Genomic DNA, 26,741 nt, shown 5'->3' on the forward strand with positions numbered 1-26,741 from the left:
GCTGAATGCTGTGCAATCCAAAGAAGGAGGGCTCAGAGGGGCCTTTCCACAGGGTGATGCGAATCTGAGTCTTAAAGGATGAGTAGGGGGTAGTCCAGTGAAAGGGGTGACAGTTCTAGGCAGAGAGAAAAGATCTATGCAGTAATGTCAAGGCCTGGAGCCAAGCATTAGATGTGCCTGGCATATCTGAGAGTAAGGCTGCCCAGAGTGGTGAGAACCAAATTGCAAGGAACTGAATTTTGAAACTCCTGCTAGCTATCACAGGATGGGAGGCAGATTTAAGTTAAAACGTGTCGTGTTTTCTAGACTGGAAGAGACAGAGCTCCTTTGCCGGGAAGTGGATGAAAACCACCTAAAGGGGCCTGGTCCCTATCAGCGCATGCCTATTAGCACATTCAGGGCCAAAAACAGGGCGTGGGGCTTGAGGCCGCTTCTGTGGGAGGGTGCTGGGTGGGGGGTGCCTGTGTTTCTCTGGGTGATGGGGAGGGCGTGTTGGATTTGATTTTCCACTCTGTATAAATCAGGACACACCCCATAAATAATGTGGTGAAGACAAAGTGAACGCTGTACCCACTCCCCTCACATCAGAATGGGGGACTGCTGGGAGCTGGGGTCCCTCCTCTTGGAGTTCTGCTCGTGGATTATTGTTCATAAGAAGGCACTGGAATGGGATTTATTGGGGACCCATGTCTAAATGCTCAGTACCGTTCCATGGTAAACTGCCCTAAAGCTGTCATTGGTTTTAGGCTTAGTTTAGAAGGCCATAAAAAAACTTAGAGACAAGTTGTCATTTCTCCATCTCCTAATGGGCTAAATAAGATTCAGAATGTATTGCCTAAAATATCTATATCCTCCCTGCCTCCCCAGAAAAGCGCATGTACTTGGGGAGAGTGAGAGTTTTAGATCAATTCAGCAAATATGTTTGGTTTGAAAAGATTTTTTTAAACTATACTCTTCTGATTTCCCTTTTGATGCTGTCCAGAGCCCCCAGAGCAAAAGGGGTGTCCTGGGACGCAGGGGGCACCACCCCATCCTCTCTGTGTCGTGGGAGGATAAGGGGATATGGGATGGTCTCCCTCGTAGCGTGGAGAGCAAGTACCCAAATTCCATGACCCAAGTCCTAGGTTTCCCAAATACCTTTGGTTTTTACTTCCTCAATCCTTTATAAATGATTTCTACCTTCTGAAGGGGCCAAGGGAGGATTACTGGCGGCCCTTTAAGGAAACATGTCATCTCACTGCTGGGCAGCGTGAGAAGTTCTAGTAGCATGGTTTATTCCCATTTCAGAAGCAAAACCAAAGCGGGCACAGCTTGGATCACCCTATGGTATGGAGCAAATGATCACCCCGGGGCACCCATTGCTCTGATAGCTGAGGTTTCTAGATAGAGGAGTGCACTAGCTTTGCACAAGAAACTTTACCTTTCGACCATGTTGAATGGACATACTCCTAAAATATATTATCCTCTTCCTATGTGGTGGTTTGGAGCGTGGGGTTGGAGCCAAACAGTTGGGGTTTCAATTCTGGTTTGCATTCTAGACTTTGATTTCTTTACCTGGAAATTGGGAACAAAAGTATCTACCTTACCTTATAGCATGACTGCAAGATTTAAATGAGATAAAGTATGGAAAATGATCCTTTTAGTGTTGGATAAAGGTAATGACTCAGTAAACGGCATTTAATAATTAACTGAGTTTGAACACTTCTTGGTGTCTGAGGTCGTCAGCGGGTGTTTCCTGCATGGTGTGGGGGTGCATGTCTCTAGTCCACGTGCTTGCTGAGCTCCTTTCTCAGCTGTTTCTATCACTAGGGGAATTGGCAGGAACTTAGGGCTGAACAGGGCAAAAGAGGCAGCCCTGACCAGCAAGCAATGGCTTGACAAATCCTTTCTCACTGAGGTGGCACCTGGAGGGTAGGCTGGCAAAATAGAAAATTTAATAGTGCTGGTAACACCTTAAATAGTGGCTGTTACCCATTACTGGGGGATCCTAGCTGTGACTAGGCAGCTGTCCCGTCTTCCTGGCTCCTGTCCCCACTGACCAGTGAGGCAAGAACCTCAGAGGAGTGGAGTGAAGTGATTTGGGAAATTAACCCAGTTCTTGAATCTCCTATGAACTTTGTTTTCTTTAAGCCAATTCCCCATTCCTTAAGGAACCTTCCCGTGTTACAGGTGCTCAGCCCCCTGCCATGCTGGTCCCTTAGGTGTCCAGAGCAAGACACCTGAGATCTGATCAGATAAGGCTTTATATGAGGTTTTCTATGAACTGAAAGAGAGCCCCAAGAGGCTTTTGGGGGGTGCACATTGTGTGGGAAGCAGACTTTTCCAGTCCAGGAGGGGCCGATGTGAGGAGACGGTTGGTGATAATGGTGGGTAGCCAATGAAGGCAAGCTCACTTGAGATTATAAACACGAAAGTCTTCCCTTGCAGGTATGATCCCACTGGAAGGAACTCAAGATACCGTTATCAGTTTCCAGCAAGTTTATCTTCGGAAAGGTAAGCTCCCTGGTGGGGAGTGAGGCAGAATACTGGTTACATGAGATTGTGGTCTCACTTCTCATTCAAAGATAAAAGCATAGAGGTTTACTTTCCCAAGCGAGCGTGCTATGTGAAATAGTGGGGCCTCAATGCCTCTTCAGATACAAAATCTAAAAGGAAAATGGAAAGTTTGGAAACCCAAGTAAGGAGGATGAAGGAAGTCCCAGGTTCCTGAGAGATAAAGTTCCCTGACCACAAGCAGCCCTTGTGCTGAAGAGGGAGCTCCGAGAGCACTGCAGACCAACAGGGGCTGTGCTCTCAGGGACTCGGCCACTGGCGTCTCTCTCTCTCTCTCTGAGGCTCAGGGGGATGGAACAAGTCCCCAGGCCAGTGGACCAGGAACTTCTGCTTAGAGATAAGCTGCTATGGTTGCATGGGAAGGGGTGCAAAATGGGGACTCAGAGTCCACCTCCTTTCTGCTTTCCCAGCCTCTTTTGAGCTTTTGGAATGTTGTCTGAGTTACTACCCAGGGCCAGAGGCGGGGAGAGGCATCTGGGAGAGAGGCAGAGGGGCAGCCTGACCCTTTAGGGGGCCCAGGCCATTCCCTTCGGGGCCTCAGTATTGGGTCCAGGCAGGAGGAAGGTCCTCGGACCTCGGGAGCTTTCCCCCTGTGTCCGGCACCCTCCCTGGTGACCCCGCATCCCGAGAGTGAAGAGGAGAGCGGGAGGAGCCCCGGGCATGGACTGTGGTGATGAGCACGGACTCTTGTCACTGTTTAGCCGCTCTGTGACCTTGAACATATCCCTCAGCCCCCAAGGTCTCTGTTTGCCTGGAGCTAACAGAGGACCTGGAAAGAATGCTTGGGCACCGACGAGGTGAAGCTGCCAAGGGCGGAACAGGGCCTGTGCACAGCAGGGGCCAGTTAGGGCCAGGCCTGGGGCGGCCGGAGGAGGGCGCAGCGGGGCGGGGAGCAAAGAGCAGGCTGCGGGCCACCTGCCTGGACCTTCTGGATGCGGTCCTTCACTCTCCTCCTTCGGACAGGCCTGCGAGGTGGGCAGGTAGAGGACATTTTATTTTCTATCTCAAATTCTGGTCCATTTGAGTGATTCTTGCCACCTGAGTGTCTGGGGTAAATTATCTCACCTCTCGGAGCCTCATGCTTCTCAAAAGGAAGATTTTGGGAAATCCTACACCCTGCCTTCACAAAGGTGTAGGAGGAACATAAATAACTTAACTCTCAGGAACGATACTAAGAGGGTGATTGGTGCTCCCTGTGAGGCCTGTCTCGGGACATGGCGTGGGCCCTGAGAATTCCCACGAGGCTCCGAGCCCCCGCGTCACAGTGGCTCCTGTCCTTCCTCCTAGGCGCGGACATGGGGTCTCAGTCTCAGTCCACGGGATGTGCAGGCGGCGCCGTGCAGAGGCCAGCCCTTCCGACACCAGCAGGTACCTGCCTGAAAGCTTTACACGCGTGGGCCTCGGGGGCAAGGGCCGGCCGGTGAGCAGGCTGAGCGACACCCTGAGCCACAGCCTCCCCCGTAAGCCTCTGACCCCGGTCAGCTCCGTAGATGGGCAGCTGGCATGGCACGGAAGGCTGAACCACTGCAAATTCACCGCTGCCGTGGACAAATAAAGGAGCATAATAACAAAAACCCAGAAAATGATTAAAGAGCGAAATTCATCTAACTGCTCAGTGGCTTAGCTCACACCCTGGAGAGTAGTAAGCAGAATTAATCTGTTCTGGAATTGTTTGATGCGTGAGGTGTCTATGAGAGGCTTGAAAGGGGCATTGCATGCCGTGAAAGAGAGGAATGCATACACTGAGAGGGGCAGAATGTGACATTCGAGACTTTTCAGACGCAGAGCCCACAGCAGTTGTCCGGCGTGAAGGTAAACCTCGAGAGGGCGGTGCACAGGCCGAGGTGTGACCCACCACTCGTGCCTGTGCACGCCGGCTGTCAGCCAAAGGCTCGCCCACTCCAAGACTTGGGTTCCTCACGTTCAGAAGGAAAGTCCTGCCCGCCTTCACGTTAAATGACATACTGGTGAAACACCTGGCACCCAGCAGACGCCGTCAAAATGGCAGTTTCGTTTCCCTTCCCAGAGTTCTTATGAAGATTAAATGACATAATGGACATAAAACACCAAATATGGGGCTCAGCCCACAGCAGCTGCTTAGCAATGATGAGCTCCCGTTGCCTTCCTAGAACTGCTGTGTGCCTTGAGGATGGCGTCTGGTCCAAAGGGCAGGCTCTGATGTCAGGAGAGCAGGGCTCTGTCCCAGCTCTGCCTCCTTCTGCCTGTGTGACCCCAGGGGAGTCACCTTCTACGAGCCTCAGTTTCTGTACGTGAGAATAACTGCCCACGTAGTGGGGTGACGATGGGAATTAGTTATGTGCAGCACAGTACACAAAGCAAGTGCTCAGAAGTGGATGGCTGTGGTGACATGCCAAGGGGGATTGCACTCCCAGTGCAGGGCCTGGCTCTCATGAGCACTCAGCGTAACTGTGTCCCCTCCCATCTCTCTCCCTGCAACACCTGGGAGATTGTAGGACTTGGTTCGGCATCTGAAACCGGGGTCACAGTATATGTTCCTGTCCTGCTCCCCTTGGCAGTAGGTGTCTTCTGCTCCTTCAGAGATTTTCCCATGGAAGCTTTAATTTTTGCCACAGGGCCTTGGAGGGAGGGCCGCCTGATCAAGGACACCCTTCTTTGTTCCCAAGCATTTGATGGTTCCTTCTGCGTCCCTGGCCTGCATGCCCTGTCTCCTCACATCCCTGGCCTTTGCCCTGTGCTGGCAAATCAGCAAGTTGACTCTGCATTGGGAGCCAGGCACTGCCTTCTTGCTGGGAACCTGAAAACCTCGCGGGGGTGAGGGTGGTGGGTGGGGTGGGCAGAAAGGAGCCAGCCCGCATGGAGGTCCCGTGTGCCAGAGGCTTCACATACGTCCTCTCACATGTCATGAATGAGATGACAGCCCTACAGGTTGGGGTCATGATTCCCAGGTCACCTCTGGGGAGCTTGGGGCTTAGAGTGCCTCGGTTTCCCGCGTCAGGACAGTCTAGCACTAAGCAAACGGCAGTGCCAGGACCCAAACCGGGGCCTGTTGACTCTGAAGTCTCGGTTTTGCTTGTACACCAGCAACCACCCTGCATGGGCAAAGGGGGTGAGCGCTGAGCAGAGAAGTTTTGTTTCATTGGTAGGGTAGACTTTTTTCCCATTAAGCCAATATTTTTATATAGGGAGATTTTATATAAAAATTCAGGCTTCCAACTTCTCTTGAGAATGGAGGAGAAGCCCCGGAGACACTGGCTTCACATTTCCTACTGGCAGCCACCTGCTGGACTAACTGAGCTGTGCCTTCCTCAGGACATGGCCCTCTAGTTTACCCTGGTCCCCACCCAGTCCCTGCCCTCCTGATAGCCCGTGCCTGCCCCCAGAGCCTTACATTGATAGCCCCGGACCTAAGCCATGCCTTTGAGGGGCAGCCATCCAGCTCATGGCAATGGAAATGTGAATGATGGCGTGGCATTTGAGAACATTTGTAAAATCCATCATTATACACTGAACTGGGGCTGCAACTGCAAAACCATCACATAATTCCCACAGGATGGACCCCAGCCCCAGCCCCAGAGGGGCACTTGGGTCCCAGCCCAGTTCTCCAAGGGAGACAGAACTCAGCTTGGGTTTCCCTTTCTTAGTGGATTACATTCCTGGGCTTAAGGAGATGAGTGCCTGTGGTAGAAACCATTTCTCTCTGCTTCTCTGAGGCAGGGCCAGAAGATTCTCCATGCACTCAGTGACTTGGACTCCACTTCTCAGCTGCCCGAGAATGGCCTCTCAGGTCCAAAGCCTAGTGAGGGTTTCTCCCCTTCTGCTGCATGTTACTGCAATTATTAAGAGTATTTAAGGGAAACCCAGGGATGCCAATAAAAGCAATCTCCCATCTGGCAAGCCCAGCACTGGCCTCCCTGCCATTAAGGGGGGTGCAGAATTTTAAGAGAAAAAGTAGAAAGTGGATTCTTCTTAATATATTGAAACTAAGTATCAACTGAAGGGGGTCCGGCATTCATCTCCACCCAGCAAATATCTGTGAGCACATCCACCATGCCATGCATGTTTGGGGCTGAAGTTCCAGGGATGAGGCCGCCAGGGCTGCCTGTGCAAGCTCAACAGTCCAGGGAAGAGTCCCAGGTGCCGGCACGGCCCTGCGCAGTGCCAGGTGGTGCACAGGGACAGGCGTCAGGTACAATGATCCAGAACTACTTTGGAATCAGCCTAAAAATAACTGTCTCTTTCTCTAACTCTAGTTCTTTCTTTGTCTCAATTTCTCTGTCTGTCTTTCTCATATTCACTGTAAAGATAAAGGTAAATGAAGTTGACTTTTTCCTTCCTTTTCAGATGTGGCCACAGAGCTTTTCTCTCCTGTGGATCTTAACCAGGTCATTGTCAATGGAAACCGCCGTCTGCCCAGCCAGCAGCACTGGCTTTTCAAACACTTATTTTCAGCTCAACAGGCAAACCTGTGGTGCCTCTCTCGTAAGTATCCTTAGATCTCCTCATTATTCTTCTAGGCCCTTGTTCAGGTATTCCCAGCCTAGCTTAACAACTTTTGAGAAACATCAAACATGGCGTAACTCAGGGATGACAGTTTGACCGTGAGTGAACCAGAAGAAAGACAGGACATGACCCCTATCTTTCAGAAGCTTGCAATATAATTGGCTCCTACTCGCCTCTCAGAACCTATCATCTATTTACCTACCCATCTATTCATTAATCATCCATCCATCCATCTATCCACCCACTCAGCCGGTTGTCCAGCTATCCATAATCCATCCATCTGTCCTTTACTCAACCAGCAGTAACTGAGCATGCACTATATTCCAGTCCTTGTGTTTGACCTTGGAGATGAAAGAATAATAGCATAAGAACCAACAATCCCCCTAGCCTCACGGAACTTGCACACAATGGTGGAAAAGAATAACTTGCAAGTAGGGGCAGGGGAAGTCATTTACCAAATTTAAAAAGGTTTTGTAGTCCTTTGGCCTCTGGTCTATCCATCCCGATTTCCTCTGAGATGATTATGTATAGATGAAACGAAATTTTACCCTCCCTGATCATGTATTGCTGAGTTTGAGGTTCACCCCTCAGTCCCTTAGACTCTGCCTTTAGACAGGGACACACAGACTTTGTTCCACGTAGGCCCCTCTCCCCAGCTTGTGCCTTCCAGATTGGACAGCCTTGACTACCATGGGTCTCTGCCCTGCAGAGGAAGAATTCCTGCTCGGTGTGTCTTCCAAGAGAACCATGTAGAAGTAAGTCTCCCCTGTAGACTTTCTAAAGATTGAACACCAAATATTTTCTTTTCGTAGGCTGTGTCCAAGAGCCCTCTTTCTGCCAACTCACAGCAGTAACAGATAGTTCACCCTCATACTTCACCTGCACCCTCTACCCGGAGGCTCAGGTGTGTGATGATGTCATGGAGTCCAATCTCAAGGGCTGCGGAGTGATCCTGCCCCACCGGCCGCAGACCCTGTTCCGGAGGAAAGGTGAGGGCTTGTTGGGATCTGCACAAGCACTCCCACCCTGCACAGTCTTCGTTTCCCCAAAGACATTGCCACCTTGCATTTTCTGTTGTCCTAGGCTTTTGCTGGAGGTTACTCGGATGTCTGGTGACTCTTGCTTTTCCACTCAGATCTGAGAGAGGGGCTCAAATCTGATTGGGAAGTTCTGAGTATATACAGTGGGAGCTGATGACTTTAGCTTTCCTTGTAGTATAATCTGACTGGACCTTCCTTTGGGGAATCCCTCAGGTCAGCATTTTTAAGTCTTCCGTAGGACTCTCTTGCAATACCTGGCCTGGGGGTCACAGGCCTGGCTGCTAGTGTTTTGGGAACCAAATAAGGTTGGGGGGTGGGGGGAGTGGTGTCTCAATATTCACTATGTAGACTAAATTGAAATGATTCGCTGGTTTCAATGTGGCACCCGTGCCATTGACTCCACTGGCACTTCCTGATCTGGAGAGACCCTCTCTTTTGTCCTTCCGGAGAATAAAGCTTCCATCTTCTTCCATGTGGGGACAGGGCAGTTGTCAGCTGTGGAAAGCAAAAGAGGGCATCTGGCAACCTAATTGCTCCTAAAAGAGATTTTTCAGCTAATCGTTCCATTCTCAGCCCACCTTCACCCCTGAGTACTGGAGATACTTAAGCCTTTTGGGATTCCACATGGTGTTTTGGGTTGCTTCTTAATCCTTCCCACAGAAGGTTGAGGAGTCAGCTTTCTGAAGTCTATTAAGTCAGATTTCCCTCCTCTGTAGTTTTCAAAATTCTGTTGCTATCTCCTCTCCTATTTTCTTTATCCCTGTGGACTCATGCCTTTAAAATAATCCTTTTACCATTTTAGTAAGATTTGAGGAGGGAGCAGAGGTTAATCTGTCCATTTTTAACTGGAAGCTTTCATCTGGTTTTTACTCCCTTGACCTCATATTTTCATGGATACAACAAATCTCTCTTTTTCTTCCTTTTTGTAGTTGTCCTGAAAGATAAAATCAAGAACTTTTACACTCGCCTGCCATTCCAAAAACTGATGGGGATGTCCATCAGGAACAAAGTGCCCATGTCCGCAAAGTCCGTTTCTAATGGGTAAGCTATTTCCATTCCCCTCCCCCAAGACGTATTGACCCTTGTACTTGTGTAAAGCAGGTGACAGAACATTAGTGAAAGGGACAAACGATAAAAAAAAAATAAAAAATAAAAAAAATGGTAAAACCCAAAGCTAAGTGAGGAAGAGGTAAATAAGGAAATAATCCTATCTGAAAATCTTGGCTAAGGTAAATATGGGTAAATATGGGTAAAATATGGGTATTAAACACAGAATTTAGCCCTGAGCCTCCTGTCAGCTGATGGTAAAGGGAAACTCTGAGCTGCACCGTGACAGCTGTTTTCTAGGCTCCAGCAAGTACCATGAAATGGGTTGGGCTTAAACCGTGGGAATTTATTCGCTTACAGTTTTGAAGCTGGGAAAATGTCCAAATGAAAGCATCATCAGGTGGGGCTCTCTTCCTGAAGACAGACTGCCAGTGATCCTTGGCTCCTGCAAGATGCAATCCCGTGTCTGGTGGTCTCTCCCTTCTCTTCTGGGTTTTGTTGCTTTCAGCTTCTTGCTGCCATGATGTGCATTTCTCTCTCTCTCTCTTTATATTTATAAAGGTTCTAGTAAAAGGATTAAGGCCCAACCAGAGCCAGGTAGGCCACAGCTTAACTGAAATAGCTTCATCATTAGGTCCTGCTTACACGGGGCCCACACCCACATGAATGGATTAAGTTTAAGAGCATATTTTTCTGGGGGTGCACACAGCTCCAAGCCACCAGGCCAGCTAATGAGATTGTCAAGCATTGTAATGAACTTACTCAGCAAAGCCTCAATCTGCTGTTTTCAGAATCTGAAGAGCAGGTGTGATTTTTAATAGAACCACAAGGCATATAGGAACTGTGGCTGTAAAAATACTTGCTTAGGTATTTCATTGTCACTTACTTATTTTAATTAAAGATGATGTAGTCTATGGATCTTGCCCCTTAATATCACCAGGAGGGCTTGTTTCACAAATCACATTCCTGGGTCCTTCCCTAGACCTACTGGGATCAGAATTTTCTGGGGTGAGGTTTAAGAAACTGAATGTTAAATAAGTTCCCCCCCCCCCCAGCCCACCCCATAATTCTTTTTCACTTTAAAATTCAAAAGTCATTGATCTATAACCTGTTGATCTGTGAAGCGTTGTTGAGTTATGAAACTGTGTCATGTTTCTGATGTTTAAAATCTGTGTTCAAAAGTGGAGATGCAAAGACAAAACAGGCTATCCTGTCTTAAGAAATGGTTGGACACCACCGATCCTAATTGGAGGAGGGGAAGAAAATTAGAGTTGGATCTTGGAGTCAGCCTGACTGCAGTGCTGGGTGGAAGAGCTAGGCAAGCCCCTGTATCTGCAGCCACAGGGGGGTAGTTTGACAGAAGCATAGCGTGTAGTCTCCAGCTTAGCAGTGGGCCTCCAAGAGTGGATAATCAAATCAGCAGGTGGCAGGTGGACAGGGCTCTGGAAAAGGGCATATAAGGGGGAGACAGTGCACAGGGATTGAGACACGAGAGAAGCTGCCCAGCAGATAGGCTTTAACAGCTGGGGATGGAATTTGGGTTCAGGGGCTGCTAAAATAGAGAAAGAAAATGGCAAGAATGAGGCAGAGTTCCCACACCAAAAGAGGACTGAGAAATTAAACAAACTCTCAGGAGTCAGAAATAAGTGATCAGAACTGGGACTCAGGTCAGGGCAAGTGGGTTTGGAATGAGCCCAGACGCATTGGCTTGGAACCACTTAATATCACCTCCTAACAGGATGGGCCTAGAAGCTGAGGGTGGGATATAGTGGCCACACTGAGCTGGTAAGTGAGAAAGATGCTGAGGGTTGCTTTGTGCTGACCCAGTAAACTGAATTGTATTCTTGAAATGTGATTAGTCTATGCTGCAAAGTGATAAAGTGGGGAGGCCAAGCTCTTTGCTGCTTCCACAGGTATCTGCTTGGGTTGTAGAAGCCCATGGACTGCCCCTGTGTTGGAGACACCTTCTCTACCATTTCTTCCTTTTTCCAGAGCCCCACACTGAAGCTTTGTCCTTATCTGAAAGGATTGTAGGAGCATTTCAAGATCCCAGATTGGCTGGGCTTGGAGCCAGTATAGTCCCAGAATATGTGCTTGATGAGTGAACAAGTGAATGAAGGATGGCAACACAACATTGCTGAGAAAATAGTAGAATTTTGCTTTCAGAAAGAACCTCAAAACTATGGAATCCAGCCATGTAAATTGGCCAGCCCCCCCCCAAACAAGATAGTCAAAAAGATAAGAAAGCAGACTCCCCAGAAGTAAGAATCACTACAATTCAGTTCACTCAGCAGGGTCCTGGGCCATCAGTGAAAACCTTCAGGACTGTCTCCTTTTCTTCTTATACCAGGTTTTTTGACTGTGAACGATGGTGTGACGTGGACCCATGCTGCACTGGCTTTGGATTTCTAAATGTGTCCCAGTTAAAAGGTAATGATGATACCATCTCCCTCATCCCTGTGCACAGCACTTTACAGTCTAGAAAACACATTCACATCTATGATCTTAACCAACCCTCAGCATCCTCTCGAGGTCAGTGGAGAGGAAGATCTTCATTCACAGAGAGGAAAGCAGGGCTGGGGGTGGAAATGGGTGGCTAATAAATGCGGTAGCTGGGACTTGGCTCCTGGTCCCCTGCCCTGTTAACTACGCACACAGTTCTACCTGGTCCACATCACCTTCCTGCCACACTTCACTTGGCTGCCTTCTGCTCGTCTTTCAAGCCAGGTTGGGCAGCTTAGTGGAGTGACCTTTGGATCCAGCCACACTATCTGTAGTTCAAGCTCCTTTCAGTTGGGAATGTGGTGTGTCTCTCTGAGCCCCAGTTTCCTATTTGTAAAAAGGGATACAAATGCTCCCTGCCCCCATGGGGTTGTGTCAGGACCAAGTGCTAGAGGTGACCAAAGCCCTAGCACAGCTGAGGCACGTGCTGGGTGCTCCGTAAGTACTAGCTGCCTCCACCCCTGTGTCCTCAGACCCGAAGCTCCTGACGTCCAGGTAGCAGGTCTTTCATCTGTGTATTCCCACTGACTACAGCCATGCCTAGACTCTAACAGTCCTTAATGTCCCAAACCTAATGGGTTTGCAGACTTTCTGTCATTCCATTAAAATCTCTGCGTATCACCATTTGCCTGCTTTTGGTTACTTTTCACTCCAGGAGGAGAGATGACATGCCTAACTCTGAATAGCCTGGGAGTTCAGACATGCAGCGAGGAAACTGGAGGAGCCTGGCGCATTTTGGACTGTAGCTCTCCTGACACTGAAGTCCACACCTATCCCTTTGGCTGGTACCAGAAGCCTGGTAAGTCACCTTCCCCTACCAACTCCATAGGCATCTTCAGTGGACTGTTTCTCAACCAGGCATTAGAAAGATGCTTTCGGACTGGGGAGAGATTGGTTAGGATTCTCTGGGTATAATCAATAGAAACTGATTCTACTTAACTAAAGCAGCAAGGAATTTATTGGAAATTTGCTCATTGACTCCAGGTTAAATGAACAACTAGGTTTCAGAAAAGAAGGAGTAGGGCCAGCTCCATAGATAGATTTAACTGAAACTAATGGATAACCTCTTCAGGTTGCTGCTATCATCATTGATTTGCTCCAGAGGTTTTTGGTTGATATATTTAAGCTTCAAATTGAAGGGAGAGAATTTGGCCTAACTTGGGCTATGAGCCCACCCACTGCCAGAGGAAGTGTGGGGCAGCTTGATTGGCAGGCTCAAAAAATGGTCTGCTCTGGGAGAGGAGAGGTTCCCAAAGTATAACTGGGATGCTGCTGCTGGACAGGCAAAATCAACAGATATACACTCTGAAGGGTTTCCTTGGTTTTCTTGCCTTGTCGATTAGGACAGTGTGGCACATGGCAATCTTAGGGAGGGAAGGGGGACAACTGGTATGTATCTGACAATGTACACAGAGTTAGAAGCTCAGTGCCAAGGCAGTAGGGGCTCAATGTGGGCCTCAGTTTGAAACTGATGAATGAATGGCCTGCATGGTGCAGTGACTACCTGACTGAATTAGGAGACAGTGTCTTCCCAAATCTGCTGTCTCCTATATATTTGTCTTCAGGAAAATCATACCACTTCCTTGGACCTTGGCTTCTCTGTTGGTAAAATACGTGGCTGAGACTCCCTGAGGTCCTATTATGTCTTACATCTGTGTGTTCATGGATGTGGGGACTTGGGGAGCAGTAGGTGAGTTCCTAGAGACTGTATGCCACATCCTGTGCCCCAAAAGCAAATTCACAGAGGGATCCCAGACACCAAAAGATGGAAAACGTTGTCTTAATTGGTATCAAAACGGGAGGCCAGTCTGAGGTTTAGTATCTTCATTTTCTCACTACTGGGTTCCTTCTTAGTTTCGGAATAAATATAGGATGGGTGCTGATACTTGCTTGCCCCAGAAATTAGAGTCCTGGCATGTGTGATCCAGAAAGAACCTTCGAGGTCCACAAAGTCGGTGTCCACATTCCTCACGTGACCCGGTGCACTTTCCCCACGGAGGCAAGGTGAGGATGCCCGGCGCTTCCCAGGTGCCCACTGGGGGTCAGATGCTGCTACGTGGGGTACATCGTTGAATGCCACCCTATGGAGTAGGCATTAGCGTTTCCATTTGAGATGAGGAAAGGGAAAAGTTGAAAGTTGAAGTAGCTTGACCCCGACAATGCGTCTAGGAAGAAGCGGTCAGACTGCAAGCCCAGATTGGATGACCTCAAAACTTACACTGTTCCTTTTGTATGAAGCTGCTCCCTGAAGGGTCTTCAAAATCCCATAAGTGATCAGATCTTAAAATGTGTCGACACCTTGTCTGACTAATTTTCCTTCAACTCGACCAGCAAACAATTGACTAATAACTTCGAAAAAAAAAGTTGACTAATGAACTCACAAACCAAACCAGCCGGTGGTTTGGCCCCTTGTTTTGGAACCTTATCCAGCAACCTGAGAGGTTCAGGGCCTCTCGGCTTCATGGCAGATTTTTTTGTTTGTTTTGGAGTTAATTATCAACAGGCTGAATGGCAGCATCCCTCCTGTGGTCCAGCTTGAGCATCCTGTAACTTGACTTAATTTCACTCTGTTGGATTTTTATTTAATTTAGCATCTTGAATTTAAGAAAAAAATCAGGTTGTATAATTAAATAGCCTCAGTGGGTATCTATTTAGGAGAGAGGGGTCCATATGTAGCAGTCACCCCGCTTTAACTTACAGGCGCGAAGTGAACGCCTGCATATGACTTTGGCCCCTGCGGGAGGCTGGATACCAGCTCTAGGCATTTAGGGGGAGTCTGAGCTGAATTCTTAACCCTCAAAGCTGTCTAGCCCCACACCTTCCCATCTCCTTACTGCACCAAAGACTGAAAACTGTTACTTTTTATCTTTAGATTGTTCAGGGAAAAGTTGGGTAAAATGAAGCTTAAGAAATAATTCACTTGCTCAAAAATGTAATGGGAATCAGACCAGAGTATTACAACATCTTGGCCGGAGTTGGCAAGGAAAAGAACCCAAGGTGCTTGTTGTCCCACCTCATTTCATCCTGTTCTGTTTCTTTTCATCTGACTACACAGACACTAACTTTTTCCAACGTATGTGCCTGTGGGAGTAAGGCCGAAGGCTCAAGACTTTTAACCAGGAGCTACAGGACAGGGAAGTAAAAATTCAGAGTCGTCCTGTCAATAAACACTGACTGAGCCCAGGCCTCGGGATACCAATCTAGTCTCTACTCATTAACCTCTTACTGTGTCCCTGGCCTGATGCTGAGCACTTTTCAAGCATTATCTCATTCAGTTCTCACAGCCGTTGTTAGATGAGGAAACTAAGGCTCAGAGAGGTTAAATAACATGCCTTAGGTCACACAGCAAGGCAAATGACAGAGTTAGAAATCAGGCCTAGGTCTTTCTAACACTAAATCACTGTTGTACGGTTGAGTGTAAATAAGGCATGGCCCCTGCCCTTAAGGCATTCACAGTCTAATGAGGTGCTATAATATATAAACAAATAAACCATTCTGGTGCTGGATCATAAGGCTAGGAGCTCTGGGTTTTATTGAATGTGTCCTTAGGGCCATACACTGTGCTGAGTGCTGGGAAAAATGAGAGCCATCAGATGCAGCCATTCTCTTAGCAGCTGACAGCCTAGTGAAGAAGACATGAGCGTAGGGGATTGAGTACAGCATCATGGACCAAGTGCTGCAGACATCTTATACACAGATGCCAGGGAAAGCATGGGAAGAAGAAATTAATTCTGTTTATGGGCCTTGGAAACCCACTGCTGAAAGGCTCCTGCAGATTCTCTTGGTGCTTTAGGGACCACCTCCTGCAGACTCCCGGGCGCCCTGGTGTGGAGTGGCCCAGTGAGGAGGTTTTTCACATCATATGCTCCTTTCCGAGTCAGGGGGTCTGGGGAGAAAAGGAAGAACGATGAGTGGCACCAGCCTCCCAGCCTTCCATCCACGGCTCCTGGCAGAATGGTCATGGCCACCCTGGTCTCCTCTCCCGTTTCAGGAGAGCAGTGGGGGAGCAGCTGGGGGTCTGGGCTGCAGCGATGGGGTGTGCCATGGGGGTCTTCAGCAACGCAGAGCCAGCTTCTCACCTGCCCTCTGAACTTCAGTTGTCTTCATAAGAAGTGGGTGGTGGGTGAGCCTTCATTCTCTGTGGGTTTTCTCCCTCTAAGTCCTAAGTGGAGAAAGGACTCTTACTGAAGGAGGCGGTTTAATAAACTATTCTCCTGGTCAGGTCATGTTGATGGTAAAAAAATTCATCTTTTGATTTACGATTTATTTTGAGCTGAAACACACTCACGATCTGGGTTCTGGACATTAGTATGGTGTCAGGTTTAATTTTCTCTAGTAGACAAAACCGCATCTGAAGACTGTAGGAAAATCTCAGCACAAGAGCTGCCTTTGTTGCACTTTTTTCCAATTCTTTCTTTATGTTGGTTAGTTACCTCCATGCCAATAGGAAAAGGCCTCTATGGAGTTAGGGAAGGCTGCATAGAGGAGGGACCTTTGGACGTGACCTGGAAGGACAGAATCCTAATCTTCACCTCTCAGTGAGCATTGACACTTGAGGCAGGACTTTTTGCAAAGCAATTAGGAAAAAATTGGTAATAGGCTTTGCTCTTGCTTGAAACCCGTGGTTTGATTGTTTCCTGTGTTGCTGTACTGACGACTACATGGACCCGAGCCTGGCTTCCAGGCCCAGAGACAGGAACAGAAACAGACACTAACCCTGTTTCTGAGGAACTTCACTGAGGAGAGGCAAAGAAAGGGCTGTTTTCTGGGCCCTACTCTGTGTCAAACACTGGAAAGCCAAGGGATAGAAACCCTTGCCCACAAGGGGCTTACAATCTGTATGGGGAGGCAGACTTGAAAGAAAGTGATCATTTCTTAAACACTTACAGCTGTGCTTGTAAATATTTAACACCTGGCAGGTGTAGGGGAATGCACTGATTTGCAGCATCTGCCATTTTCCATGGTGTAAATATTTCCACCATGGCCCATTTCACACTGCCAACTTGCTGTCACTGAAAGCAGAGTTGGGAAGAAATACACATCATTGGCTCTTGGGAGCATACCCTAGCTGGCTCCAGCACACCCCTGCATGAATCTCAGAAAGGTTGGCAGGCATTTGTTTAACAAGTATAAATCAGCTAAGCCACCTGTCCAAGATTCCACAGAAGGGAAGGGCAGGGCTGGGAGTCCATCTGACATGGATCTGATCCCAGAGTCAAGCTCTTAACCATTTTTCTGTCTTAGGGAGCGTAGGGCTGTGGTTATAAGTGTAAGAGCTGGTGGCCTGATGCTTCCATCCTGCCTTGACCAGCTACTGGCTGTGTGGCCTCAGACAAGGTCCGTAAACAACCTGGTCCTCAGTGCTCTTACTCGATGAAACTGGGATCACTACAGTGTTGATCCCCCATGGTTTGTTGTAAGATTAAATTCACTGGGGTGAAAGAGGTTCCAGTAAGGGAGGTTGAGCATTTGGAAGCATCCATCACATAAATGTCCATCATCCATCATCTATACCTAGACCTAAATGTCCCTTCAAAGCATCCCTGGGGATAATCATTTCACAGTCATTTCATAGGATCAGTAGAAGGATAAAATAAGCCAATACTGTAAAACTCTTAGCACAGGGTTCAGGGAATATCTGTTATATTTTACGGGATCTTGTAAGCACAGAAGCTAAGACCAACCCGTGAGGATGGCCATCAGAGCAGTGGTTGTCTCTGAGTGGACGTAGGGAGGGATTGGCCAGAGGGGCCATGAGTGAGCTTCTGGGAGTGATGGACGCTCCCTGCCCAGGTGAGAGCTATCGCGCACCATGAATGGGAGAATCTGTCAAACACAGTGACAGCTCACACAAGGTCTGTGCACTTCAGTGTATGCAAATTTTACACCAATAAAAAATAACTTTAAAGAAAGCACAGCATCTAGCAGAGAGAAGGCACTTCTGTTTCCCACTTCATCCTCCTGAATCCAGAGGTCCAGCTTCAATATTTACTTCTAGGGCTCAGAATTGCCTTAGCGCTGATGGTCAAACTGCCAACCACTCCCAGGGCTGGGAGCCCACCCTGGTCAGATCACTTCCAACGATCTTGGGCTTAATTTCTCTGGGTGGGTAACCTGGTGGGGTGGGGGGAGACCCTGAGGAGGGCAAGTAAAGGGACAGGGGGACATCACCACCTCTAATCTCACAGTCATTCTCCAAGGTAGGTAGTGCTACCCCATTGTACAGATGTGGGAACTGAGGCCCAGAGAGGTTGAGTCCCCCAAGTCAGTGAGGGGTGGCCACCGGAGTTGTTTCCCCAGGCTCCCCGCTGCCCGCTCCTTGGGAACTCAGGAAGTCTGTGCCTCCTAGTCTCAGCCTCAACTCCTTGCTTCAAGCAATGGCCTGCGAGTGGCAGTGAGGTGTCACTCCTCAGCAGAAACAATGAGAGCAGGAGAATAGTTGGTTGCAGTCTCCTTTCCCTGAGTCAGCAATTGTTGAAGCCTGGGCAAGATGGAGCCTTCCTGAGCCTTGGCCTAGAGGGAGGATGGCACAGATCTGCAATGGGCATGTGGCGTGAGTGGGGGCGAGCCCAGTTGCTTTAAGCCACTGCCATGCTGAAATGGGTTCTTATGTCAGCATAGCCTCACCTGTCCTGGCTGGTAGACGATGGCACTGGGGCGCTGACACAGGGCTTTCGGCCTTCAGACTCCAATTTTACTGTTACCATGTTGTTCCTCTAGTAAGGCCTTCAAAACTCCATGGTATTGCAGGGAAAACAGAGCTGAAAGGCTGTATTTCTCTTTTTTCCAGTTGCTCGAAATGACACTCCTACCTTTTGTCCTTCGGTTGATCTGCCTTCCCTCACAGAGAAAGGTAAGCTCATTTCTTTTCAATTTCTTCTTTCTCCTTATTTTTGTCTGGTATTTTATAGCTAGGAGAACATTCTCACATGCAATAACTCAAGCTCCTGTTGATTAGGTCATGTATAGTTAGAGCAAATAACTAGCCCCATCCCCATTTTATAGATGCGAAAACCAACTCACAGAAATCAAGAGACTTGGTCAAATAATGCACCTAATTAAAAAGCAGAGTGGGTCCTCAGCTCGGCTCTCCCAGCTTTCATTCTAAGTGTCATTTCATCATATCAAGTAATGACTAGACCAGGTTCTTCTGGAGAATGCTGAGACTAGTGGGGTTCACGGTGAAAGAAGTCTGTCCTTTGTCTGTGCTAGAGAGTGGGGGCTTGCACTATCGGGCACTGTGAGGGGCCTGGTGGCAATGATGACGAGGCACTGGCTTCAGCCAGGAGCTGACGGGGTGGCGCCTCCACATGGAGCCCAAGGCCCTGGGCAACACGGCTCCTGCTGGCAGCAGGAAGTGTGGGTGTGGAGGGCATTGCGGGGCAGGGGAGCCTGGGCCTCTTCTCACCTTCCCTCCAGTGGGACGTGAGGGGCTGGGCCTGGGCTCCAGACGCTGCTCAGCTGGGAGGTGAAGCGACGCTAATTCCTGTCCTGTGACATGATGTCTGAGCAGCCCGGGACATCTGTCATTGCATACCTGCCTGCAGAGGCAGGATGCAGCCCACGTGGGAGGGCATGGCTTACAGACAAGCCTAGGCTGAGTGTGTGAACATCCTCAGTCCATCCTATCAGCTCCCTTCCCACAGTTAACACAGCTACCTTAGCAGATTTCTATTGGTGTACTTTTTCCTGAACATTCTACCCAGAATGCCTGCGCTGAGCCCTTTACTGTCCTGCAAGTTAAGGTAGGTGCTGTGTCACCCTTGGCAGAGGTAGGGCCTAGAGGTCAAGGCATCCAAGGTCAGACAGGTAGGACATTGCCAGGCTTCAGCCAAATTTGATTGTGGGTTTTATCAGGGTCATGTTGAAATAGTCAAATAGCCCTAGAAGATTTTGGTTTTAAGAAGGGGGCCCCTGTTCCGTCCCCACCCTCCTGCCATCCCCACCTCCAGAAGACTCCATCTTGATCTCTATGGGCTATTTTTCTTTCATCCTGACTTCCCCATTTCTAAATAGCATTATGGATCCTGCTATTCTTGATTTATCAATTTTAGAAATAACTATTGAATTCTTGCCTTGATGGATGAGACTTCTCTCTCTCTTTCATCAATTCGTTCTCAGTTTTCCTCCCTCATCCTCAAAAATACAATTATTTTAGGTTTGGAAAGATTTGGGGTTTGAAACAATAGTAGATATATATTATTATGACCAGATAAATACGACCCCTTGCTGATCCTGAAAGAGTCACAGCAATGTCCTATCATTGTCACGCGCGCTGTGCCAGGGGTTGGCGGTAGCTTGTCCTGCCTCAGCACTGCCTTCTGCCCCTGCCTCCTGCACCCCCATGCTCCGGGGCTCCCCCCTGGGTCTGTGGGGCAGAGAGGTCAGCACTGCCTTTTGTGGGTGCCCAGGGCGTCCCTTATCCACTCGGCTGAGGCAGTGATGATGCCTCTATTACCTTTTCTTCATCAAAATGTTAAGTCCCTTATCTACTGTTTCCTCCTCTCCTGTATTTTTGTTCTGTTCTCTTTTTATCATTCTTGTAGATTTAGACATTTTCATTCCTTGACTTCATTTTATAGGGGCTTGTAAGAGAGAATAAATAACATGCTATATTTAACTAAAAGCAATAATACAGCATTTTTTTAGAAAATTTCAAACATTTAATTAAGTCACTTTATCCTAAACATTTAACCTTTACCCAAACCTTCAGAGTTAGAACATTTTGTAATATTTGTTGGTTGTAAAAAATTCATAAAATTGTAGAAAATAGAGTGGTAAACACTTTTATGCCTTAAAAAATTTAAACATGAAAATAAAATGACAACCTGCACAATGGGAAAAATATATTGAAATCACATATCTGATAAGGATTTAATCCATAATATATAAAGAAATCCTTCAATTCAAGAATAAAAAACCAAACAGTCCAATTAAAAAAGGGGGACAAAAGACTTGAATAGATATTTCTCCAAAGAAGATATACAAATGGTCAAAAAAAACAAAACAAAACACATGGAAATATGCTCAACATCATTAACTTTTAGGGAGATGCAAATCAAAACCGCAATGAAATACCACTTCACACCTATGGAAAATTACAAGTGGTAGAGAAGATGTGGGAAAAAAGGAACACTCATCACTGCTGTGAGAACGTTAAATGGTGCAGCAACTGTGCAAGACAGTTTGACAGTTCCTCAGAAAGTTAAATATAGATTTATGACCTTTGTCCTGGTTTGAAACTGCTATGTACCCCAGGAAAGCCATGCCTTTTTAATCCTGAACCATTTTTGTGGGGGCAGCCATGTTATTTTAATCCTGACCCAATATTGTAAGTTGGGGCTTCTTGATTAGGTTGTTTCCATGAAGATGTGACACACCCAATTGTGGGTGTGACCTTTTGATTAGTTTATTTCCTTGGAGATGTGGCACATCCAACTGTGAGTAGACCTTATGATTAGATGGAGCTGTGACTCCGCCCATTCAAGGTGAGTCTTAATTAGGTTACTGGAGCCTTTAAGAGAGCTCATAGAGAGAGAAAGAGTTCAGAACCAGCACAGACAGACATTTAGAGATGCTTGGAGAGCCAGCACAGATGCTTGGATAGTCAATATTATGTGCAGGTGCCTAAACATAGATGTTTAGAGATGCAGAGCCCAGGAGACATCGCCATGTGCCGTCCCATGAGATGCTAAGCAGGCCAGAACCTGGAGAGAGCCGACACAGAGAAGCTAAGTGAGGCCCCCAGACCCTTAGAAAGGAAGCCTCTGAACTCAGAAGCACAAAGCGATGAATCCAGAGCAAAGACCTCAGACACCAGCGGTGTGCCTTCCCACGTGACAGACATCAGCGTTCTTCAGAGTCAAAGAATCTTTCTCTGAATGCCTTAGTTGGACATTTTTAAGACCTTAGAACTGCAAACTTGTAACTTAATAAATCCCCTTTATAAAAGCTGATCCATTTCTGGTATATTGCATTCTAGCAGCCTTAGCAACAGAAATAACCTGGCAACCCTATTTCTATGTATATACCCAAGGGAATTGAAAGCAGGATTCAAACAGATTTTTGCACACTGATGTTCATAGTACTATTATTCACAGTCTCCAAAATATGAATGCACCCAACCCAAGTGTCCACCGAGTAATAATGGACAAACAAATATAGACTATATACACAATGGAATATTATTCAGTCATAAAAGGAAGTTCTAATCCATGTGACAACATGGATGAACCTTGAAGACGTCATGTCGAGCGAAGTAAGCCAGACACAAAAGGGCAAACAATGTATGATCTCACAGATGTGAAATAAGTGCACTCAGAGATTCAGAATCTAGAATGTAGGTTACCAGGGACGGGGGAGGATAGGGAATAGGAAATTAAGGCTTAAAATACACCTATTTGGGATGATGGGAAAAGTTTGGTAATGGATAGTGGCGATGGTAGCTGAACATCATGAGCATATATTTTAAATTATATAGTTATTTAGAAGTTACTCCATGTCAGCAAATATATTGGTTTATTTTTTCCATTCTCCTTAGGCTTTTCTGTAGGGTCTGATGTAGTTCTAACTGATTTACAGTGTGGCTTTTTTTTTTAAACCTACTTGTGCATCACATGTCTTTCTAAATTGTTACATGTCTCTTTAAATCATCCATTCATACATGCACGCGTACATTCATGCACTCACTCACTCATTCATTCATTCATCTGCATTCCTACTTTCAAAATGCTTATAATCTAGTATGTAGATGGTACAGTGTCACCAGCAGTGTCTGTCACACTCAGTAATCCATTACTCTACTTTTGAGTGTTTGTTTACTTATTACTATTCACCATTATAAAAATGAATGATTTTTTTTGAGCTTCAGTGTATAAAGCTCTTTCCTACATCCAGATAGTTTCCAAGGGGGCATATTCTCCAAAGTGGAATTTTGGGGCTTGTGAACGTTTTATATTTGAAGGCTCTAGATTTATATTGCAAAATTAGTCTCAAACAAGTATTCCTAGTTGCATACCTACCAGCATTGAATTACTGTCTTTTCATCACATATGTGTCATCCCTACATTATAGCTAAAAAATTACTATCCATTAAACTTATAACAAGCACACTCTTAGGCATGTACAAATCAAAGCCTAAATATCTTTGGGTTATTTTGCAATGTTCCACTTTGATTTTGCTAATCATGGTATTAACTGAGACTTGAATTATTAACAACAGAAAATAAAAATGACGGAGTATTGCACATTTCCCTTCTCATGCCCACACAGTCTATGGATCTGCCTAGATATTGCCAAGAGGGAAGTAAATCTCACAGGACTTTTCAATCTGCCTTTAACAAGTATGATTTAAAACCGGGAGAGATGTGGGAACCGACACACCATGTGTGCTAACCGTCCCCCAATTGGAAGGATGCGCTTGGCACGCTGCAATGATAGGAGTCAGAGGGAGAGCGTAAATTTGCCTTCAGGATATCGCCATGTACACGTATGATGTGGATGCGGATTGTGTGTGCACGTGCGCGCGTGTGCACCCCATGCACATGGAAGAGCCTCACTTCATGCACTTGTTATTCTGGGACAAAGGAAACTATTTATTGAAAAAACCCTTCAGAGCAAATATTTTACAAATCACTTAATGCTCGTGAGGAAGTTAGATGTAGCAAGGTCTGTTTTTCAGATAAAGAAGGTGAGGCCCTGAGAGGTTTACTGCTGGAGCTGGGGTGTGATTGCCTGCCCCCCCTTGGAGTCAGATCAGGATCCTTGGTTTGGGCTTTTTGAAAGGGTTGAGAGAGATGGACATACAAGTTCTAGTCTTGTGCCAAGACCCCATCTGCTGGCCTTGCTTCTGGTGTGAGCGTGTGTGCAGTAGCCACCCACTCAGCATCTGCTCTGAAAGGGGGTTTCTGAGGTGCTGGTTGGTGGGGTGGGGAGAAGACGATGTGACCTCTGAAAACTCTAGGACTTGTCCTGAGTACGTTTGATGTGCCGGGGCCTCCTCTAAGCACTTTATGTGGTTCCAGAGAAGTCTTCTAACACATAAGCTGGGCTTAGGACAGCAAGACTTTGCCAGCCAAGGAAGCTTGAGAAAGTCTTTCCAGGAAGAGGAGTTTATACAGGCAAGGGCCCAGAGGCGTGGAGCAGCCGAAGTGTGGGGAGGCTGGGAACATGTTGGCACGTAAGGTGGAGACGAGGCAGCAGGGGAAGGCATTAGCCAGGCTGGGGAGTGGCTGAGACAGAGAAGCCCCTGTGTCGCCTTTGGGAGGGCACCCTGGCAAGGTCTCTTGGGTGGATGAGTGAGCAGGAAAGAGACTGCAGGTCCAGGGGGCACGGAGAGGGTAGCGCACAAAGGGGAAACATGACCTTTCACGTCAGTGTAGTTCCATGCAATGACAACCTCATGCCAGTCACTTTTTGGATAATGGAGTCTGAATTCGCACTGACTTTCCGGAAAAGACACTCTGTGGGGGATTGGAGGTCTTGATTGAAGAGACGGGAGCTCAGAGTCTGGTCAGGAGAAAGGCACGGGGAGAAGCAATTGAGGGTGATGAGCAACTTGCCACCTGGGGCTGTTTCCAGGCTGCACTGGGAGCACAGAGTCGGCTCGCCAGAGGCCACTGCATGCGGCTCAGACAGGGGGGTCAGATGGGCTGCGGGAGCACAGAGCTCGTGTTAGCGTGACATCCTCAGGGATCATATTACGGGCACAGCAGGGGCAGGGGGGAGGCGGAGGAGGGGCAGGGACCAAAAAATAAAGCACCTTAGGGACCCCCAGTCCTTGAGGGATTTTCGACAGTTGAACAATGAGCTTTACAAAGCTTTCTCTTTGGCTCTGAGGAGGACAAGTTCTCAGCTGCTAAAACAAGTACCGTACAGTGGGGTGGCTGCAACAACGGAAGTGCAGTGGTTCAAGGTTTTGAGGCTAGAAGTCCAAAACTGAGATGTCAGTGAGACAGTGCTTTCTCCTCAGAGGCTGTGGCAGCGTGGGGCTGGCGATCCTCAGTCCTTGGCTTTTCTGACATGTGGCAGCAGACTGGGCAATGTCACCTCCATCTTCTCTTCATTCTGTTGGTTCCTGGCTTCTCCCCACAACTTCTTCTCTCTACATATATGTGTACATCTCTTACTTTCATTCTGCTAGTCCAGTCCTCTAGTAATCCAGAATTACGCCCAGCCCAATTCAGTTGGGCCACATCTGAACTGAAGTAACCTCTTCAGGATATTTATAATGTGTCCAAGCCGATCAGAGTGCCGACAAGAACATCCGATCCGTCTACCGCAGTGGGCGAACTCAATTCTGAGAAACGAGCATAATTGTGTGCTCTGTGGATAGTGTACATTCTGCTCTCTTCAGAGAAAATTCTGTTATTCAAACAAGCTGAGCAGTATTTATGTCATTTCTTCACAAGAGAAAATATCCACTGCACCTTAAAAGATCCAGGACACCAGTCCAGAAGGACTTGAGGTTAGCGTGAATTGTCCTCTGCCTGTATGATGGCTGGACCTCACTACTCTCCTGAATCTTCTAGTGGCTCTGTTCTTCCCAGAACAATGGACCTTTGGCTTTTCATCCACTATTTCAGAAGGAGTTCTGTTTAGAGATGCTGCTGAAGGAACTTTCATACTGAATTGAAAGTCAGAGGAAAACACGGCACATGAGCCGTTGGGATTTTGTCTCAGTGCTCTGTGTTCATTTCGTCAGAGGAGCTTCAAAATACCCTCTGGAAGATGCCGCAGCCCTGTGGGTCCCACTGAGTGGTGGGTGCAGCAGGGAGAGCCATGAACCAGGCTGCCACTGAGAGGATGTGAGGCAGGGCTGGCAGAGGTGCCTCCTTAGAGTCTGCCCTCATAGGCCCTCCACCGCCTCTCCGCTCACATCATCTTGAAGCTCAGCGGCAGGGACAAAGCCAGAGTTCAGGAGGCCTGGAAGTGGAAGTGGCTGCAGAACAGTCTCTTGGGCCATGCAGTAGAAGTACCCTGACTACTTTGCCTCTGGCCTGTCCTTTGGTCCTTTTGGCTGTGTCAATGGAACTCAGCTGACCTTTTCTGCAAATGTTTCCCATTAAGCTGGACATGGAGTTGTGTAATTCTAGAAAATGTCAGCACTGGATGGGACAGTGTACATCTTCCACCCAGGAGAAGCAATGTGACATTGGGGTGAAGCTTGCAGGCTTTGAAGTCAGGCTGCTGGCCTCCCAACCCATTCCATCATTTACCCACTGGAGACCCTGGGGACAAATTTCTTAGTCTCTTGTGGGCTCTGTTGCCTCTGTAAAATGAAGATAAAAATAAAAAATATCAATTCAGTAGGTTTGTGTTGAAGAATAAATAAAGTAAAATACTCAACATGGAACGTGATGGAGAGAGAATGTTCAGGAAATATGAGTGATGATCCCACTACCAAGCCCATCTATCTACCAAGGAGGAAACCGAGGCACAGAGGTAGAAACTGACTCTCCCAGTCACAGCCACGATTAGCGGCAGAGCTGTAAAGTTATCTACTGTGCAATTTCTCTTTATTGGGTGACCAAAGTGAAAAAGATTGATACACTATTGAAATATGATATTTCCCCCTGAAGTGTACACAGTTGAACAAGTGGGCAAACCAAAAGTATTTCATTTTGATTTTTTTTTCATTAGAGAAGTTGTACATTTACAGAAAAATCATGCACAGATGCAGGATTTCATATATTATCCTATTGTTAACACTCTGCATTAGTGTAGTACATTTGTTACAATTGCTGAAATTGTACTGTGGTACTAATTGTACTATTAATTCTAGCTCATGGCTTAGGGTTCACCGTGTGTGTTGTACAGTTCTAATCAATTAAAAAAATTTTTTATTCTAATAACATACATACAATCTAAAATTTCCCCTTTTAACCACATTAAAATATATAATTCAGTGCTGTTAATTACATCCATGATGCTGTGCTAACATCACTACCTTCATTTCCAAACCTAAAAGTGGAATTTCAGACCATATGACAAGCATCTGGAGGAAATATTCTAGACAGAGCACCATACCTGGGGCCCCTCAAATCAGCCCTGCTCAATTAGACCACCCCAGCATGCCGTCCGTCAGTGGAGTGGATGTCCTGTAGTCCTATGGGTTGT

At 47.2% G+C, this 26,741-nt stretch overlaps 1 protein-coding gene across 1 annotated transcript in view; it reads left to right on the forward strand.

Moving 5' to 3' along the window:
* The window catches only part of TG (thyroglobulin), a 234,772-nt gene that overhangs the window by 81,067 nt on the left and 126,964 nt on the right, over nucleotides 1-26,741 (forward strand). Inside the window, exons 28-35 of the mRNA XM_077167733.1 lie at nucleotides 2,428-2,493; nucleotides 3,841-3,921; nucleotides 6,877-7,014; nucleotides 7,848-8,024; nucleotides 9,005-9,116; nucleotides 11,473-11,552; nucleotides 12,280-12,423; nucleotides 18,415-18,477. Coding sequence (XP_077023848.1) covers nucleotides 2,428-2,493; nucleotides 3,841-3,921; nucleotides 6,877-7,014; nucleotides 7,848-8,024; nucleotides 9,005-9,116; nucleotides 11,473-11,552; nucleotides 12,280-12,423; nucleotides 18,415-18,477 — 861 coding nt within the window. The remainder of the gene's footprint in view (nucleotides 1-2,427; nucleotides 2,494-3,840; nucleotides 3,922-6,876; nucleotides 7,015-7,847; nucleotides 8,025-9,004; nucleotides 9,117-11,472; nucleotides 11,553-12,279; nucleotides 12,424-18,414; nucleotides 18,478-26,741) is intronic.

The sequence above is a fragment of the Tamandua tetradactyla genome, chromosome 6 (genome assembly GCF_023851605.1).
Source record: "Tamandua tetradactyla isolate mTamTet1 chromosome 6, mTamTet1.pri, whole genome shotgun sequence".
Lineage (NCBI taxonomy): Eukaryota > Metazoa > Chordata > Mammalia > Pilosa > Myrmecophagidae > Tamandua > Tamandua tetradactyla.